General features: G+C 43.7%; 1 protein-coding gene and 1 pseudogene across 1 annotated transcript in view; both read right to left on the bottom strand.

Moving 5' to 3' along the window:
• Positions 1-11,052: 11,052 nt before the first annotated feature.
• LOC121695006 lies at positions 11,053-18,053 on the bottom strand (annotated as a pseudogene).
• Positions 18,054-19,346: 1,293 nt separating this feature from the next.
• The window catches only part of fam149a (family with sequence similarity 149 member A), a 28,924-nt gene continuing 27,556 nt past the window's right edge, over positions 19,347-20,714 (bottom strand). Inside the window, exon 15 of the mRNA XM_042074734.1 lies at positions 19,347-20,479. Coding sequence (XP_041930668.1) covers positions 20,403-20,479 — 77 coding nt within the window. The 3' untranslated portion in view covers positions 19,347-20,402. The remainder of the gene's footprint in view (positions 20,480-20,714) is intronic.

Below are 20,714 nucleotides of genomic sequence, written 5' to 3' on the forward strand. Positions count from 1 at the left end.
TTTGTGTTTTCAGTTCTTTGACAGGGTTTGCTGTTACCTGGAGAACTACAGAGAATTTGTTGGAGTGTCTTTGCACAAATGGCAGTCTGACAGGGTCGCTCGATGGTGTTTTAAGCCCCCACCGTCGACTTCAAGGCAGCGCTGCGACCGTCAATTTCAAGGCACCTAACCCTAACCTTAACCTTAACCCTAACCCTTGCCTAACCCTATTGCCTTCCATGAAGTGCTGCCTTGAAGACGACGTTGGGGGCTTAAAACACCAAACACCGTCAGGTTCACTCAGGCTGTTACCTGGTGCTACAGAGTATTTGTTGGAGTGCCTCTCCACAAATGGCAGTCTGACAGAATCAGGGATGCTCTGCTCTCCAGCTCGTTGTTTTCCACCTTGCTGTGTCATTTCCACTGTCACCCCCCCCCCCCATGCCCATCACCATCACCCTCCCCCATGCCCATCACCATCACCCTCCCCCATCACCATCACCCTCCCCCATCACCATCACCCTCCCCCATGCCCATCACCCCCCCCATGCCCATCACCCCCCCCCATGCCCATCACCCTCCCCCATGCCCATCACCCTCCCCCATGCCCATCACCCTCCCCCATGCCTATCCCTATGTTATTCATCACCCTCTCCCATGCCCATCACCCTCTCCCGTGCCTATCCCTATGTTATTCATCACCCTCTCCCATGCCCATCACCCTCCCCCATGCCCATCACCATCACCCTCTCCCATGCCCATCACCCTCCCCCATGCCCATCGCCCTCTCCCGTGCCTATCCCTAAGTTATTCATCACCCTCCCCCATGCCCATCACCCTCCCCCATGCCTATCCCTGTTAGCAACTTAGTTGGTTGGCAATAGGAAATTGCATTGCAACCAACAAAGTCGCTAATTAATTAGCAACTATGGTTTTGGGAAACCCACCCCTGTATGGCTGTCAGTTAAAGCAGACCTTTTGATACAGAAAAAAAACAATATGAAAGGACTGCATTCTACAAAAAACGAATTCTGTGGTGTCCTTACAAGTGAACATATCGGTCCAGGTTTTAGTAGTTCCAAAAAAAGTACCATAATTTATAGATATCGAAAATAATCAAAAACCAAAACTTAATTTGAAAGTGTATCGTTCCATGTGTGTCTACAAATCAACTCACTCCCTTCTCTCCCCTTAAAAAATCACCCATTAGCTCAAGAGTTTTGATTTAAAGGCTACCTTTAAATCCTCTGCCAGTGAAGTTGGCATCTGTATCTCTGTATCACATCAGAGTGCCAGAGTCAGACTGTTGGGCAACCACCAGGAGAAAAGGAGCCCTATGGAGACTGGAGAAATGTTTGCATAACGAGTGGAGAGTACTTCAACATCTGCTGCCGTCTAAAAAATCACATTCCCTCTCGTATGTACACCATGACTTACTGCTCACAGAATGGAAATGAGTTGATGTTTACAAGCAAAAGTTTCAGCGCCTCCAACTGTAGTCAACACTTTTTTGTTTTTATTTGTTTAAATACCATACCCATAGTTTCTCTTTTGAGGACTTTCACAGCCATCTCCACTAACCATGGCCGGATTAACCATGAATGCCATGCAGGGCTCTCAAGTTTTGAAGTTTGCAAGGAGTGAGACTTTGTTTCTCAGGGGGAGGGGGTGTGGCATTGGCACGGTGCCACGCCCCCTCCCCCCTGATCGAAGTACATGAAAGTCCTATGTCTGCTTGAACGCCCCCTCCCCCCGATCAACAGACCCATGAGAGAGCACAAATTCCATTATTTCAAACACACTGTTTTATTTATTCTAGAACCCTATAGTAAATAATAATAACATAAATTATAATAATAATTTCACCCAAATGGGCCCTTTGAACAGCAGTGGCTCATTCTGCTCTAAACAAACAGAAAACAACCAAATGAGAAAAAGCACATTTAGCCCCAAAATGGTCTCTTGAACAGTGGTGGTTCTATCTGTGTGTGTGTGTGTGTGTGTTTATGAGTGATGTTGTGTGTTGTAAGTGTTTGTGGCAGATTTTGATGCCTTGATGACTGATACTGGGGGCTCCCATTTAAAGCACTGTGGTTCAATGTCAGCCATTTTCACAGTCATGAGGCCATCCTTAAAAATATTCTTGTTTGCAGTAACAGCCAAATTTTTTTTTAAAAATGGGTCGGTAGGTAGGTCAATATTTTTTTTTTTTCAAGATTCAAAGTAAAAAAAAGTTGGTGATTAAAATGGTGATTACGTAGGTATGAACAAATGTGCATATTGTGACGTAACTGACTGGGTCCTCGACCCGTGCCTTCAGGCGCATCACTGCAAACCTCAATCTGATGCAGGTTATGTAGACCAGCCTTTCTCAAACTTCTTTGACCTGAGGCCCAGTCATGGCAGACTTTGGGGTCATAGGGCTCATCTACCCCACTCCCTCCAAATTGTCATCATCATTATCACAATCATTATTATGCCTATATTGTTATACATGCACTTTCACTTAAATGTTTTGTGACATGCACATCAGAGGACTGCTTTACTAATGTAAGATATAATTAGTTTCATTGCTTTTGCATGGTTGCATGATGCTTGCATAAGAAAAGAAATACTTGTCAAAACAGCAACAATTATATGGGTGCTATTGTTTTGGAATGTTTCCCTCATGCAAGCATCATACACTGGTAGGAAATGGAGGGGAAAAAAGTGTTTTAAGTGTCGTTAAACAATTAAATAGCATTCAACAGGTTGAAGCGGAGCTTTGATACCAACGTTATGATTAGTTTCAGTTTCTGTATCGCTGTGTGGGGCGGAAGCTGCACTGAATACAACAGGAAAGCCCTGCAGCGCATAGTGAACACAGCTGGAAGGATTATTGGTGCTTCACTCCCCTCCCTGAAGGACATTTACACCACCCACCTCACCCGCAAGGCGACCAAAATTGTGAGTGATGCAAGTCACCCCGCTCACAATCTGTTTGATCTACTGCCCTCTGGGAAGAGGTACAGAAGCCTGCGCTCCCGCACTACCAGACTCACCAACAGCTTCATACACCAAGCCGTAAGGATGCTGAACTCTCTCCCTCCTCTCCCCCCTCCACCCTCAGCTACATAACATCCTGGACATTGGACCCAAAAATGGCCGCCTGCACTACTCCACTTGCACACTTGCACACTTGACAACTGGTGTTGTTGTCCTGAAAACACAACACTTCTGCTGCTCTTACATAACTTGCACCACTATGCCACTTTCTTCTTACTTAGGTCAAACAGAACTACCCAAGCCTTTTATTGGCCTGAATTTGCACTAGTATTTTTATTGACTGTCTATGCACAATTTCAACCACATTTTGCTGCTCTTATTTTTTCATTATTATATGTGCCCTCTTATTTACTTACTTTTTTGTTTACTTGAATGTTATGTTTGTCTGTGGACCTAAATTGGTAAAATATGTCTTGTCTTCACCGTGGGATAGTGAGAAACGTAATTTCGATCTCTTTGTATGTCTGGAATATGTGAAGAAATTGACAATAAAGCTGACTTTGACTCTTTGACTTTCTCTCGCGCAGACGCCTGCATTGAATGAACGCTCACAGGCTACCACCACTTTATTGTATGGCTCCATGTTTAATGACATCGATAGCAGAAACGTTTGTTTTCTTTTTTTTGTCGGTCCGCGGTATCTTGATCAACTGCGCAGCAAATTATCAGTCGAAGCACCGGGCCTAATTTCACTCCACGAATCCGCGGACCAGCAGTCTCCACGTTGCGGACCCACATCAAAACAAAACTATTTCCTGATTGGTTGAGAAATCCTATTTTCTGACTGGCCGATAGGTTAGTAACTGAACAGCAGCTCTCTGAGCTGAATGAGCGCACAGACAGCAACGTTGTGTCACACGTTTGTAAAATATAGCCCTTAGAAATTTCTGTGCGGGCAAGTTAATAATTTCTCGGAGTGATAAATGCCATGTGTGGCGTGTGAGCGTGTGAAGTCATTGAAATGCGTGTGTCTCACGCTCAATGCGTGAGACTTGAGAGGTCTGTATGAAATATTTCGACGTGCTAGCTTGCCGTCACTCACTGACCGTGTCAGTGTAGAGCTGACGGCAGGCGGCATGTGTGAAGGCAGCTACAGACACGGTTTTTGACGTGATTGAACATTTTGATCGAAAGGGTTGCACAAATCTGCATATGATTAGGGAAGTGATTCTTGCATTTGTAACGTGATATAAAATAATATTTTGACTGTGTCCTGTGCCCCTGGACAAGTGCCCAGTTGCCCTAATGGTTAATCCGGCCCTGCCACTAACCCTTTCGATCTTCTGTTGGGTGAATCCAGCTAGCTTTCAGGAATTTCACATAAAGGGGATGTTTGGGTACAATTGATCTCACCACCCAACTCCAATCCACCACTTCTAATATTCCTCCCCCTACCCACCCAAACTTTCTTTTCTACAAGACAAGACTGCCCAAGGTAGGAGTGTTTGATGAGCTCTCTCTTTGAAGAGTGGAGCGCTTAAGACTCAGTGTTATCTGTCCATAATCTCCAGGTGGCATAATGACTGCCTTCAGTCCAAAGCAAATAGGGTGACCTTCGCACTGAGGATTTGCAGGCAGCTGCCACCCCAGATTGCGAGAGCGCTGGCATCCCCGATTCCTGCCGAACAGTTGGGGGGTGGTAGGAGGAGGAAGCAATAATATGACTGCAGGAAGAGCTATAAATTAGACTTACTGCTGGTTATTCCTGGTGGCCAATCTCTGGTTTTTGAGATGGCAGACTGCAGAGATGACGAATGCCTTATGCCACCAAATGATCTGATATTTTTTGGAGAGTTGACAGATTTTATTTTTCCTTTTTTGAAAGCCCTTATGTTGGGTTTCAGCAACCTTTGGGGAGGATTTCGTATGTACTCTTTAGTGCTGAAAAAAATGTTCTCCTTCTGAGTCAACAACACATGAACTGAGCATGACATTCCCACTAGCAGAGATCCAACAAAAGTAGCTCAATAGAAGTTAAAAAGTTTATATACAAGTGAATGCACTGAATTATATTGCAATGAAGCATACGCACACAAGGAATCTTTTCACAAGGAATCATGTCTAACCTTTGTTATAGTTATGGTATTTGGCAGACATTTTTGTCCAAAGCAAAGTACAAAAGTATTTTAATTTAAATGGAATATTTTTCATGTATCTTATATCAGCATTAAAACATCTGACGTGTATAAAATGTATTGGAAAGTTGTTATATGCCGAAATGGATCAGAGTCAGTCCACATAGCTTAAATCTGAGCTCTCCAGCATTAGGTTCATGAAGTCCATGCAGATGGTTTTTTCAAACCAGCATTACGTTCATTTGGACACCCTGAAGCCCATGCGGAGGGCTTCCCCCTGTAGCCTACCACCACCCCACCCAAGCTCAGCACTAACTGCAGGACAACCCCTGGACAACGCAGTCAGTCGACTGACCAGGGCAGCAGCTGGGTATTCTAATAATAATAAACACACACACACATGCATACATGTTTTCACATACAAATTTACATACATGGTAGGCTATGCACACACACACACGCAAGCATGCACACACACACACGCAGATATGCATGGTATATACACACACACACACACGCAGATATGCATGGTATATACACACACACACACACACACGCAGATATGCATGGTATATACACACACACACACAGAGTGTCTTTACTGACACTGCACTTTGTGGGCAACAATTTGACCTTCTGTGATGACAGCAATGTAAATGTAAACCAGGTTTCTCGGCCAAGTGTACTTGCGTATACAAGGAATTTGGTCTCTGCATTTATTCCATCCATGAATTAGTGAACACACAGAGCACACAGTGAAAACACAGTGAGGTGAAGCACACACTAACCCAGAGCAGTGAGCTGCCTTGCTACAGCCGCGCTAGGGGAGCAGTGAGAGGTTACACTTCAGCCATTCCTACTGGTCGGGGATCAAACCGGCAAACCTCTGGTTACAAGCCCGAAGCCCTAACCAGTAGGCCACGACTCTGTCATCTATCACTCTCTCTCTCTCTCTTTCACTCACACACACACACACATAAACAGGCAGAAGATATACATACCATTATGTCACCAGTGCTTACCACTTTCATTTTAGACAAATTAGAAACTTTCTCTCTCTCTCTCAGTCTGTGAATTCAGCCAAGACATTTGTGTATGCCTTGATCTTTTCCTTCATGTCTTATTGGATTACAACTTGGGGCCAGGCCAGAGAAACAGCTATTAAAGCACTATATTTAAACAAACTTTTACAATTCCTGATAAAAATCCATTCAAATATCTTCACTGACCCTGTAGGATATTAGAGAAATATCATCCTCTGAGCTGTGAAAAATGTACACTTGTCTTAAGTATATTTTTTGAATGATTCAGACCTTGAATATTCCATAATCCAAAAGAATTTGCTGATGGCAGGTTTTACGGCATCTAAGAAAGTTGTTTTACAATTATGGATCAACCCTCGTATACCATTCAAACGTTTTTGGTAAAGTTATCGTTATGAATTTAGAATACCATACTGCTCGGCTGAACAAGGCCAAGGTATCCACCCTACATAAATGGGAGGCATTAATATGCAGGGTCAAAGATCTCATATCCCTGTGGCGCAGCAGGCTACAGCGCCCATACCATATACGGGTCCGAGTGCCCACAGGGACCCAGGTTCGAATCCGACCTGCGGTCATTTCCCAATCCCACCCAATCTCCCTCTCCCACTTGTTTCCTGTCTCACTCTCCACTGTCCTGTCCAAATAAAGGCAAACAAGGCCAAAATATATATATAAAAAAAAAAGATCTCATACCCCCTGTGCAATGAGTTGCTTTGTTGTGTAAAGTGCATTTTTATCTTTTGGTTTCACTCTTCTTTTTTTAATGGTAATTGGTCATTTGGTCTGTTTGGGAAAATACCTCAAAATTCTCAGATTGTAATTTCTTAATTTTCTAGAGCTTTATTTACTAAGCAATGACAGTAAACCAAATAGGAATACATAATCTTGGTCTTTGGAAAACACTGATCTACATTTTTTACAATTTCTTGACATTTCATTGATTATTGAAATAATCAACAGATTTGTCAACTATGAAATGAAAATAATTTCAATCTGCTCAGTAGAATGTCCTACCAGATGATATAAAGAGATATAGTTCAATGGCAGTTCAAAATATAATTTTAAAAATCTGCTAAAAGCTTCTCAACTTTGCAATCCCTCCATATGCATATGGCTTATTTGTTGTGTTTTAGTTGAGTTTTGCTTGGTACTCTGATATTTGGCTTGGTCAAGATCATGGTGCTAACAAGGTGTAAATGTAATGTAATGTATATGTGTGTGTGTGTGTGTTTACATCATGCTGTCAGGCTTGTTTGTCTAATGCTGCTTCATTGCTGTGTGCTTGTTTTAATTGTGACTAGTCAGGGCATTGTAGATGCAAATTAGCCCTAAGCTAACCTCAGTGGTACAATGCATCAAATATCACATGTTATTATACGGCTCTTCACAATGCAAGTAGAATGCTCCATTGACTTGAATGGGATTTCCGAAAGTTCTAGCGGTCATTATTTCTTGGGAAAGGACCTCTGAAAACAAGAATGACCGCTGTCAATGGCAACGGAGTTTGTGCTTGGAACTTCATTCAAAAGTGAAAGCAGACGGTTGATCAGCTGTGTTCTAAAGAATGTTTGATTCAAGTTCAGCGTGTTGCGAACTATTTGTTTCTCAGCAAAAGCCACGACGAAACGGTAACAAATGAGTGTAAAGAGACATATCATGGAGTTTATTTTTTCGTTTTGGCAAGTAGCCGTATAATAAGCGGGATAATGTATAGAACGCCGGTCATCATGGGAAAATAAGTCCCTTCAGGGCGAAACAAGACCCCTCCGCTGGCGCGTCGGGGTCCGGTTCGCCCTGTCGGGACTTATTTTCCCCATAATGACCGGCGTTCTATACATTATCCCTTACGTAAAATGTATGTTTAATTCATAAACACTTATAGACCCTTTCAACAATAAAAACAAAAACAATGCTTGAACGTTCTATTTGGGCCCCAATCTACTTCCTCTGCATTAAGATAACATATGGAATGTTAAAAAGGAAGTCTTGTGGGGCCAACTATGATGCTGATAATGGAACTCTCTTGAAAGGGTCCATAAATAACATAAATAAATAGTGGGAAGAGAGATGGGATGGTATGTGATTTGTTGTCATTTGGTGTCATGTTTCTGAGAAACTGTTGAACTGTTTCTTTTTTAACTTTCACTTAAAAATCAGACGCTCCTAGGGGTGTGAATCTCTCATGTAAAAGACGATACGATTCGCATCTAGATACATGGGCACGATTCGATACAAGAAAAGATACATGTTCATAAAAAACGATTCAGTACGATTCGATGTGATGCGATTCAATGCAATTCGATGCAGTTCAAGAATGGAAAGCATTCTGAAAGATTTTTTATCATTTGCTCAAGGTGCACATTCATTTTATATTATCAGGTCATGGTTGTCTATTAGGCAAAAAAATGTGTGAATATGATTATCTAAACTGAGTTTTGTTTCATATACACATGTACTGTATTGAAATGAAAAAAGAATAGTCTACATTTCAGTCAAACACAGCAGCCAAATACAACATATGTTTTATAGACTTTATAGATTTCATAGAGTTATATCTGATTGTTTTCATGGAGCTGTAGACTTGTTGAGGTAAGACACCGAAATAAAATAAAACAGTGCTTAAGACACTCTTGGCCTTTTCTCATATAGCCTACAAGAATAAAATAGGCCTATCAATGAACTCTCTGGGTTTATTTTGTTCCAACGGTAGTCTGAGTGAATATGAACAAAATAATTGGCTAATAATTTGTGCATTGTTTTAGCAAGGGCCAAATTATTATTTAACATTAAGGAAATCCCTTCATCAAACGTAAGGCTATACTCTACAGACCATCGTTGCTGTTTAATGTGTTTAATTTCGCGCTCGATTTTGAAAAAAAGAGTAAAAACTGTAAAACAAACGGCCGAGTGCGAGTTGTCACGTGCTTAAGTTGCAGTAGATGTATGGGTAATGAGGTCATTTGACAACTTTGGGCAATGAATGTAGCCAAAACCGAACTGCATTACCCACAATTCCGTGCCACGTATAGTTTCAAAACCAGACGTGGGATGAACGCGCTGCTTGGAACAGTAAATGAGAGTCTGAGCAAGCAGAAAAGGTTGTGAACCGATTCGTAACAAGTAAATCGATATAACGACCGGTTCATTTCAGTTTTATTCCGATACGGGGCTTCACGTATCGATGTAGCCATATCTTACACGTTAAAAACGGATACCGATACATATCGGTTAATCTTTACACCCCTAGACGCTCCCCTTCCCACTCTCTATGGAAATCGGTGGCTTCGATCCTTTGTGTGGCATGGTGTGGCGTTTGATTTATTCCTGATGAACTCGGCGCGCTGGTGGTAAGGAGCTAGCTGATTGCCCCATCAGTCCACTGCCAGTCTTTTTTAGGAGGTCAGTGATGAGGAGCAATGCTGCCTCTCTGTGGATGAGCTGGATTCCTAATTATCTCATCTTAACACCCCCTCCCTGGCACCACAAACACACACACACACACGTCACATGTGCACACACGCGCAGACACACGCACACACACACTCACACGAACACACACGTCACATGTACACACACACGCAGACACACACACACACACACTGTACACTAGCCACACATGGAAACGTCTCCTTGGGACTTAATCCAGAGGGACAGAATTAAGAGTAAACATTTCAAGGAGCAATGATCAGTAATATGGCACAGTAACACAAGTGTCTTTTTATGAAGCTGAACAATTTGAAAGACTTCAATATCCTCACTGCCTCCCTCCCTCTCTCAGACATGCAGCATGTCATTCACAAGACATTCTCACAGGCCAAATGGCATATTGCAGGACCTTTATGGCGCACATTAAAAATAAAGTTGCTGTATTTTTCATTAGGTGGGTCATTCATTTTCTACACCAGTTATGCACTCCTATAATTATTCAAATCAGTGCTGCATAGCCCAAGTTCCAGCACAGCACTTCAGACACTAAAGCGAGTGGCAGTGTAGATGAGTTTCAATAGCGTCTCAGTAAAAAGGATGGAGGCCCCAAATTAACATCAAAGCCGTGGATGTTTTGAACTCAACCGAGCCACTGTTTGCAGCACCACAGCCAGCTATTGGAATGGAAATGCAGAGCAATTCGTCGAGGTCTTGCTTTTGCCCTCATCCCAATGTGAAGTCACTCACTGTTAGAAGACTCACTCGTCCTCTGCATCAAGAGCAGTATTTGGCCTAAAATAACAGTCATTTAATTGCATGAATGGCAAAACACTCATCTAATATTCCTTTAAGCAGAAATGTGGCCCTGAGCTTTGGATTGAAGCCTGGACTGCCTACTGGACACTTCATTACTTGAATATCACATTTTGTCTGTCTACTTTAGACAGCATCCACATATATCACATCTTGCCTGTCTACTTTAGACAGCATCCACATATATCCAGCCAAAGACAAATTGTAATGACCATATAAACTCATCAGAAGTTTGTCTTTAAACGCCGACACATGCAATGCAATGTGATAACTGACAGTGAGCAGACACTGAAATTGCGATGCACCAGGTTTCTCATTTAACAGGCTGTCCAAGTGTGTGTGTGTGTTTGTGTTTGTGTGTGTGTGTCATCACTTCAGGCATAACCACAGCGCTCACAGACCAGCACCGCGCGGCAGGACCACGAGAGCTACTCGGCGCCAGGATCCGTTATTGCTTGGACATTTTACAAATGGTTTGGAGAGAAATTCGACTTGGGCTGCTTAGCGTTCCTAGCCAAAATGAAACCCGACTGCTGGAAAGCATTCAAGACAATAAGTTAAACTAGAACTGAAAGTGATCATGCTGGACGAGCCGGGATTGGGGTGGGATTGGGGGGGGGGGGGGGGGGGGTAAAAATCCATTAGAATGGACTAACTAGATCCACTGCTTTCTTTAAGACATCTGAAGAGATGTGTAATTAAGCCAAGCTTATGAGTTTGTTGAGTCTGGGCCAAGAAAATCAGATAATACCTGGAAAGACCATCCTGAGAGCCCAGGCTTCCTCCACAGACATCTCACGATGTTAACAAAGAGAGATAAATCATTTCAAGATCTGCCCCGTGATTCGGATCAGCTCCAAAAGTTTAGGGGTTTTGTCTCAGTCCATGCCACACCCCTCGAAGTTTGACGAAAATGGATCGGCTCTTATTTTGGTTTGTTTGTTTTCTTGCATAATCCTGCTGACAGACAGACAAACAGCACAGACAGCCAAATCAGGACACTAGACTAAAAACAAAACCTCCTTTGCAGTGGTAATAAAATGTTCATTAACCTAAATTCCGATCTGATGCTAAATAAGCAACGCTGAAGTGATATGATTAACTTGCATCACTCTGAAACTCGCAAGCTCCAATCCAAATAGACAGCCTCTATTATTGCACAGTTGCTCTGTGGTATCTTTGATGGCATCATTTCAAGTATAACATCACATAATGAAATGAACTGAGTAAATACAATTTTGTACATTTACCCAATAGTCTGTATATCCAGACATGTGACGCTAAATGCTTCATTTTGTGTTCTTGTGTCCTCCTGAAATCTGTCTGCAGTTTGGACATTTCCAAGGGACCAGATTTGTTTAGGAACATTACGTGGAGGAAATGCCTGGCCCTGAGTTGTGTTATCACATGCTTCCCAGAATAAATTAATGTTATTTCATAGCACGTAAATGTTATTACCATTAATTCAAAGTAAAAATAAGAAACATTTTCATTTATGTTTTTACGATCCACTTTTCAGAGTCATTTACAGTATCACATTACAGAATTGCATCCGGTCTGGTATGCAGTCTCCATCCAAGGGGGGTGGGTGATGGTACCAGTTTTCCGTTGACATACAGTCCACAGCCCCAGAGCATGAGAGTCCTGGTCAGCTGGGACTGGTTCTAGATGGACCTGCTCTGCAGCTGGATCCAGATGCCGCTCTCCGGCCGCAGGATCAGGTCTCCCTGAAGCCGAAGGTCCTCTCGATCCTGACAGGCCAGCACCTTGAAGTGACGCAACACCGACGCAAGAATGACTTTCTCCTCCATCATGGCGAAGCGCTGTCCTGCAGGCCGCCAGGGGGATGATCAGAGAACACACACACACACACACACACACACACACACGCACACGCACACACGCACACACACACACCCACATGATGACATAAGCACACAGATGCAGTTCATACTGTTGTGCATGCCTACATACAAACAGTTACGTCTGTGTGGTCTTTGTGTATGTCAGCATGTACACACACACAGGCGCACACACATACACACACACACAACAACAACAACAAAAACAAAATACAGTATATGCAAGTGTGTTTGTGCATGTGAGCTTATAAAAAATGTATGTGTCTGTCTGTCTTTGTGTGTGTGTGTGTGTGTGTGTGTGGAGTGAGCCAGCCCCAGCTCCACCTGCCAGCACCATGCGGAGGGAGACAATCTGTCTCATTCAGCGGGCGGAGACAGGCCAACGCTCTCCGGAGACGAATGCGGGGGGAAAAATGTTCTCATCACTCCAGTCTCTCGGCCCGAGAAGCTAAATGGGTGATTGATTCGGAGGGCAGAGCAGACGGCAGTGAAGAATTGGGAAAAACTAATGGAGGTTCGGAGGGGGGAGGGGAGGTGGGGATGCCATATCATAACAAGTGGTGCCAGTAATGTGATATGACCCCCCTCTGATAAGACTCGGAAGGGTTGGCCCGCCACTTCACTTCGCCTCGCTTTTTTGTGAAGTTCTTTAAAACCTACAAATTGGGTCATTTCACAAAGTCATTGCCTGAGTCAAAGTTTGAGTTCACTTCAGCCATGGGTGGAAGGTTTCTTTTTTTGTGTGTCTTTGAGGTAGTGGGGGATGGCATGATTAAAGGGAAGGTCTGAATTGGTTTTCCAATACTCCTCTTTCCTTAGATCTTTAATTTAGTGTTTTTGTGTTACGGCGAGCTGAGGTTTTTTGAACTCTCGTCCTCAACTGAAATATTCTATAATGAAATACTTTTACAAAGTGCCATACGTAGAATGGAGTGGAGTTTAAGTTGACCTTCTCAACTCACCAATGCAGTTTCTTGGACCTGCGGAGAAGGGGATGAATGCGTATGGGTGTCTGCCGACACTGTTCTCCGGCAGGAACCGCTCCGGCCGGAACTCCTCCGGTTCCGGAAAGTACCGAGTGTCCCGATGCAAGGCGTAGGGGATAATGACAGTGTTCACCCCTTTAGGGACCTTAAACCCATCTGCAGTGAGACGATTCAACAAACCCCAATGATTACACGCGCCGGCATTCTCCTACGCACTGCACGCAAGCATTATTGGCATCCTTATAATCTTCAACAACAGCGGAAAACAAACATCAATCATAGGAATGACAGAAAAAGCCAGCTATTTGCAGCTAACGCAACATGGAGGATGCACAACATCAATCGTTGTTCAACATGCTCCCCAACTCTTATCAAGAAGAGCGAAGGCATTTCCATGTGTCTGCACTTTCATGTAACTTTGTGGGAAATGTGCGCAAAGCTACTCATAATCTGACATTGGCAGATAAAAATAGAAAACCTGACATCTGCTGTTTCACTGAGATGCAAATAATGGAAGTGACTTCAAACGGCCCTGGATCTTTGTGATCTTGGCACGTTTTTTTTATCCCTCCCTCCCTCTATTTTTTGGATTTGGAGAGCAGGAAGGAGAGAGAGAGGAAGAGAGAGGAAGAGGGCAAGAGAGAGAGAGAGAGAGGAAGAGATCGAGAGAGAGAGAGAGAAAGAGAGAGAGAGAGAGAGAGAGAGAGAGAGGGGAAGAGATCGAGAGAGAGGGTGTGAATAGTGCAGTGATAGTCTGCTGCCGCCTGCTGATGGGACAGTCCTCGCAGATGCTTCGCGCAAACAGGGGCACGGACGGGAAGATGCGCTCCTTGACGACGCAGTCCAGGTAGCGCAGCTTCTTCAGGTCCTCAGCGGTCACATGGCGGTCTGACGCTCCTGCACAGCAGATTGCAGGGACCAGGGTCATTGTCACAGCACGGGGGACATAAGGGCAGCCACCGAGCGAAACACCAATCACATTCAAATTCACATTTAAATCCACCAATCACATTCAAATTCACATTTAAATCCACCAATCACATTCAAATTCACATTTCACGCCTCTCAGCTCATTTCAATATTCACATCCAATCACATTCAAATCACACAGTTCTTTGATGCCACTGAGCTCATTTCAATATACCAACAGACAATAAAAGAACACACACACACTAAGCTTCATATTCAATGGAGTGTGTGTGTGTGTGTGTGTGTGTGTGTTCACGTTCAATCAAGTGTGTGTGTGTGTCTGTGTGTGTGTGTGTGTGTGTGTGTGTGTGTTCACGTTCAATGGAGTGTGTTTGTGTGTGTGTGTGTGTGTGTGTGTGTGTGTGTGTGTGTTCACGTTCAATGGAGTGTGTGTGTGTGTGTGTCATCATCCCTCTCAGCATTACAATGACTCTTGAATCATGACTCGGAGCGGGCTGATGATTGTGAAAGGCTTGTCGTACCGAATACTTCGTCCAGCTCCTGGTGCACCTTTCTCTGTACCTCTGGGTTCCCTGACATGGAACAAAATGCCAATGTGTCTTTGCTCCACCCGGATCACATTCCTACAGGTCTTGGCTGTGGCTGATGAAATATATAGGGCAATTCCACGGAAAATTGAATTTTTGTCACATCCATAACGCCAGTGAAATGCCTTGGCATTTGTATGATGTGAATGATAACATTAATTTTTGGTGCATTTTTTCTCATGTACATTCTTCAGCCAAAAATAGCAAATGCTCAAATTTCATGTAATCATTCACATCATACCATACCATCAAATTTTATTGCCGTTATTGATGTTACAAAAAACATAATTTTCCATGGAATTGCCCTATAACAGTATGCCCATAACTTTCTGTCTGTCTGTCTGTCTGTCTTGGGAGAATGTATACATGTCTTCTATTCTACTGTAGAGAACTTTAGCTGAGTATACCTGATATAAAAGTTGCAGTTTTCCGTATATGAATTTCTTTTGGCTAAAGCAATTAAACAGCAGTCAGTGAACAGGGAGGTCTCTAGGTGTGTAGGTGTGCAGTGTAATGGCGTTTACCTCAAACATAAAGGTGTCCACCTCCTCCTGTATGTCTTCATGGCTTAAGTAGTTGCCATCTTCATCTGTGGTTTTCAGTAGTGGTTTTTTTCTAAGAAAGTGCGTCTCTTCCTGCCTCCCTGGTCTGACTCGCCGTCTGACTCCCCACCGGCCATGTGCTCAGCTCTCTCCTTAATCACCTGTGCATCACCAAAACAATTTCATTCACCACAGACAAACCCAATGTGTCATCAGTGTTTATGTTTTTACTTCAGTAGATAGGCACATTTCTAGTGAAGGTGTGCAGGATCCTGAGGCAGTGCTGGTGTTCTTTTCCCTCGCCCAGCAAGTTGTAGACCCAGTCAGGCCATAACCACGGAGCTCTCTGTCTTCTGCTGACGATGTCACTCATCCTGCCATAGAGCCATTTAGATATAGTAAAAACAGTTTTCATATGACGTCAGACCAAAAGTTAACTTTCTATCGTGCATGAACAAGGAATATAAATGGTATAGTTTTATTAGTTATGAAACTTCTACACTGATTAATCATTGCAGCTATTAGAAGGAACATTTAATTAAGGCAAATACAGAACGTATTACCGCTCCAATACTTCTCAGCCTTATAGCAAAAGTTTGAACATTTTAAAATATTTCTATCTGACGGAGAATATGATGTTAGAATATGACTCCCTTGTAAACACTGCGGACGTATTCAGACTCTGAATTACTTTGTGCATAGATCTCCCATTGCAGTCTCTGAGACAAAAGAAATACAGTCTGTCAGTTCCATAGACACAGTCTATGTGTCAGTTCCCTTAGATGGGAATTCCATCGCTGCATTTTATGACCCTAATGAACATGAAGGCATATTGAAGACAGTGTAAACGGCCCACTCTGGCCCATTACCGGCCCTCTGGACAACTTATTATGGAGCCAAATTATTTTCTAGTACACACCTGGTAAAGGCTGAGGCTTTCCTGATTAACCACCACCCACATACACACACACGCACACACACACACGCACACACACACACACGGACACACACACAAACACATACACACGCACGCACGCACGCACGCACATACGAGCACGCACACACACACACACACACGCACGCACACACACACACACCCACACACACACACACACACTCACCCACACACACACACACACGCACACACACACCCACCACATATAATATCAAGAGCACAGAGGGTGATGAGGCTGAAGCAGTCGAAGGCCGCCCCACCCACGCGTCTCTGCAGCTTGCTGACCAGCACCTCGGCCTGCTCGTTCATCACCTCCAGGAAGTCCACCAGGATGGAGAAGTGGAACGTGGGGGTTAGCATTTTGCGCCGACTGCGCCACTTGTCACCCGTGCTGCCGTGGTGAGAGGGGAGTGTGTGTATGTGTATGTGTGTGTGTGTGACCGCTCTCGCCTGCTCAAAACAGAGAGGAATGATAAACACAAGAGCTGGGTGGGCCAATCGTTTATTTGCTTAGTGCCTGCTTAAGCTGGATAATAAACGCTTGAATGTTGTGCACTCACTGCTCCTAAGAGGCCATAGTTAGAAGGACAAGCATATCTGCACTATGCAGAGCTTAAGGACGCATGCTTAGATGGCCAAGCACGTGTGCACTATGCACAGCTTAATACGCATGCTTAGATGGCCAAGCGTGTGTGCACTATGCACTATGCACAGCTTAAGGACGCATGCTTAAATGGCCAAGTGTGTGTGCACTATGCACTATGCAGAGCTTAAGGATGCATGCTTAGATGGCTTAAACAGATTTGTTGGCCTGTGCTGGTAAGCATGACGTGAGTGAGCCCCTACCTGGTGAGCAACCCTGTCCCGAGCCAAGGTTCCAGAAACGAGTAGGAGAATGATTTGTCAAGGTGCCTGAAGGAGCTCAGGACCCCCTTGGAGAACAGAAAGATGGGGCATTACGTTGTGGCCATTTTGGACACCACATGCAATTACAAGAACTGATTGCAGCCCACTGGCAAACATAAAAATGGCACTTAGGCTATTATTTACTACGGCAGAAAATATCAACACACAACACACACCCCAACCCCTTACAGTACATGCATTGCTTACACATTCTGACATACCCAATACATGTACAGCTAAGATGCCTCAAGTCTTAAAGGTCTTTAGTTGCAAACATGTGAGGATAAGTCCTATAAGAATCCCTAATGAGCAGTTTACTACCAGATCACTTCAAAATACCCCAAAAGTATTTACCTCAATGGTTTCTGCATGAAAAAGAACAACCAAAGGCACAGGTCCAAGCCATACTTTTGCCAGTGGAAGGTTTCTGAATTCATTGGTGTTTTCAATAACCTGGTTGAAGAAATCTGTAACACAAAAACAAAACTTTACTCCTGTGCTGCAGTGCCCTTCAATCAACTATTTTTCTGGCATTTATATTTCTTTCTAAAACCTTTCTACTATTTCTTTCCAAAACATGTTAACAATGTTAAAGTAAGCATTCCCTTTTGGGTATCAGAGCCTTTGTGGTAATTGAGACTAGACAAATCCATTAGCACCTACCTCCTGCATTAGCTTTGAACTGCAGAGCATTGCCAATGATCCGGTACGCGCCTGGCATTCCTGGAATTGGCTTCATCTCATTCCATTTGTGCACATATCGTTTAAGTGGCTCATATGTGAGGTAGGCCAGAAGGAGAGAGCACAGCATATAGCTCAGAGCGTACAACCCTAACAACACTGTCATTTTGGAGCGGACGGATTGACGGACCAGTCTCTAATGTCCTGAAATTATGCCGAGAGCTGCTTTCGATGTGAACTTTGGCCTTAGCTCACCCACTCTGTTCGGGAGTCAGGCGCATGCCAGCCATTTATCGGGTCATTTAATTTATGAGCCAGCAAATGTAGGTTATCTGCAGGTGAACGTCGGGGCTTTGGAATTGGATCATTATCAAGCTGGGGGAAGAATATATATATATATATATATATATATATCGGATGAGGGTTTCTATCAACAATAACAACAATGAAAACAAACCGTCACGAGCCATTTGTAGCGTTCTCAGTATGGCTTTTTGAAAAGCCTAGATGAAAAATAATTTGTCTGGACGCACACAGACTCTGTGGCCTTTAACCATTCTCTCTCCCTCCCTCTTTTTCTCACTCTCTTTCTCCCACCCTCCCTTTCTCTCACCTCCCTCTTCATTTGCCAGAGCTGCCCAGCTGAATGACAAAGCAGAAATCTGAGGCAAATGAACTCTGGATCTGTTTGAGGCACACATACCAAAACAAGGTGCTGGCACGGAACTGACACATAACTGGCGCGGAACTGGCACAGAACTGGCCCTGATGGAGCGGCAGAGCCTCAGAGTGTCCAGGTTGTGAGTGCTTTCCATCTCCATCCCAAGCCCACTGCGCTGTGCGCAGCACACTAAAGACCAGCTGGACAGAGATTTGTGCTTCTCATCGTTTGGACCAGAAGCACTCAGGATTTCAGGGAACAATTTGGAATAAATGGCCCTGTTTTCAGATGGTGAAAATAACTGCTAATAGGATTGCTTAATCTTCATTTTCTAGGTAGGGCTGAAAACACTTGTCGTAAAAATATGAAACAACTAAGACCTCTCCACCCACTTGTACACAGGAGCCTTCCGACGCCTTCATGGGGCGAGTGCAGCTGTATCCGGCCAAAAGTCGAGATATTTTGAAGGGGCCAGATTACGCAAAACTCACTATTCTGTGCTTTTGTACTTCCATCTAGGTTTCTGATGCTTCTACAAACACTCCAGGTGTGAAACAAAACCGTGCATTGAGTTTTTGTAGGTTAGTTAAGAGAGGTTGTCAGAAACCCCCTCATTGCTGCTTGCAGCTATATTTTCTATTGTGCCAATAACAACCCAACTACATACCACGCCTGATTCACAATGACATGATTAGACATTGCTAACCATTACTTTGCATTATTCTAAATAATGCAAAATATCATAACACATAGGCCTAATGATACATAATATATGAGAACACAACAAAGACTATGAACATTTAGTTTATTATGCATCAAAATAGAACAGATGTATTATAGTGGTATGATTTCTTAAAAAACATACATATTTGGCTTTTTATCAGCAATCATGGTCACACATCCAAGTGCAAAATATTTACATTTGAAATCAATATTACACAGCAGTAGATGTTTGACTTTTATTTCGTACAAGTATGTCAAACACGTTCAATTCAGGCACTGTGATTGTAGTATACTGTGTGAGTGTACACAATTACTTGAGTACTACACATGGCATCTGGTAAACAGCCGTGATGATGTGGTCAACAGGGAGAAAGTAAACAGATGGAGTAGCCTGAGGACTATGAAGCGAGGTTGCTGGCCTATCCACGTAACTTTGGGAGTTACTGCTGATCTCAAAACAATATGTCACTTCAGAAGCAATACATGCAGTAAAGCGTTCTTTTGGAGATCAGCAGTTACTCCCAAAGTTACCGGGGGAAGTCTGTAACCTTGCTTCGTAGTATACCCCTCTGCTCTCTGCAACACTGCCCATCACCATCACTGCCTGACCACAGACAAACACACCTGTCGCTCCACCTCCTTCTGCCCTCAGGTCCAGTGCACATCCAGGGTGCAGCACCATACCTTTCTGTTCCTGATCTCATTGAACTCTAATAATTGTGTGTTTTGTTATGGTTCAACTTTAGAGTGAACTCTGCCTCTGTACACACGTGTCTATTACAGAGGATCCCATCAATTCATTTACTTACTTACACACACCTCTCTGTCCTGTAATAAAACAGGAGCCTCACACACATATACACACACACACACACACACACAAAAACACACAAAAACAAACACACACACACCTCTCTGTGTCCTGTAGTTAAACAGGAGCCTCAAACACATAAACACACACACACACACACACACACACACACACACACACACACAGACACACAGACACATATCTGGCCTTGAAGTAAAACAGGAGCCTCTCTCTCACACACACACACACACACACACCTGGTTGTGTCCAGAAGTAAAACAAGAGCCTTTCTCTCTCTCACACACAAACACACACACACACACACCTGGCCGTGTCCAGAAGCAAAACAGGAGCCTCACACACACAGGTCTGTGCTACGGCATCACCACCTGACACTTCCTCCTCCCGTTTCCTGGAAACCTGCCGAGTGCCTTCCGCTGACAGGCTGCACCTGCGGAATGACACCAAGTCCAATCAAACACAAGAAACACATTAAGTCCAAGCCCTTGTGTCTTCCCCCCATGCCATCACACAACATCTAGCTGCATCACCCCCCCCCCCCACACACACACACCTCCTCTCTCACAGGAGACAGAGATAAGGGGCCGTATTCACAAAGAATTTTAAAGCTAAAAGTTGCTCCTAAGTGACGAATTTTAAGGCTAAAAGTTGCTCCTAAGTGGCGA

The sequence above is a fragment of the Alosa sapidissima genome, chromosome 20 (genome assembly GCF_018492685.1).
Source record: "Alosa sapidissima isolate fAloSap1 chromosome 20, fAloSap1.pri, whole genome shotgun sequence".
NCBI classification, from domain to species: Eukaryota; Metazoa; Chordata; class Actinopteri; order Clupeiformes; family Clupeidae; genus Alosa; species Alosa sapidissima.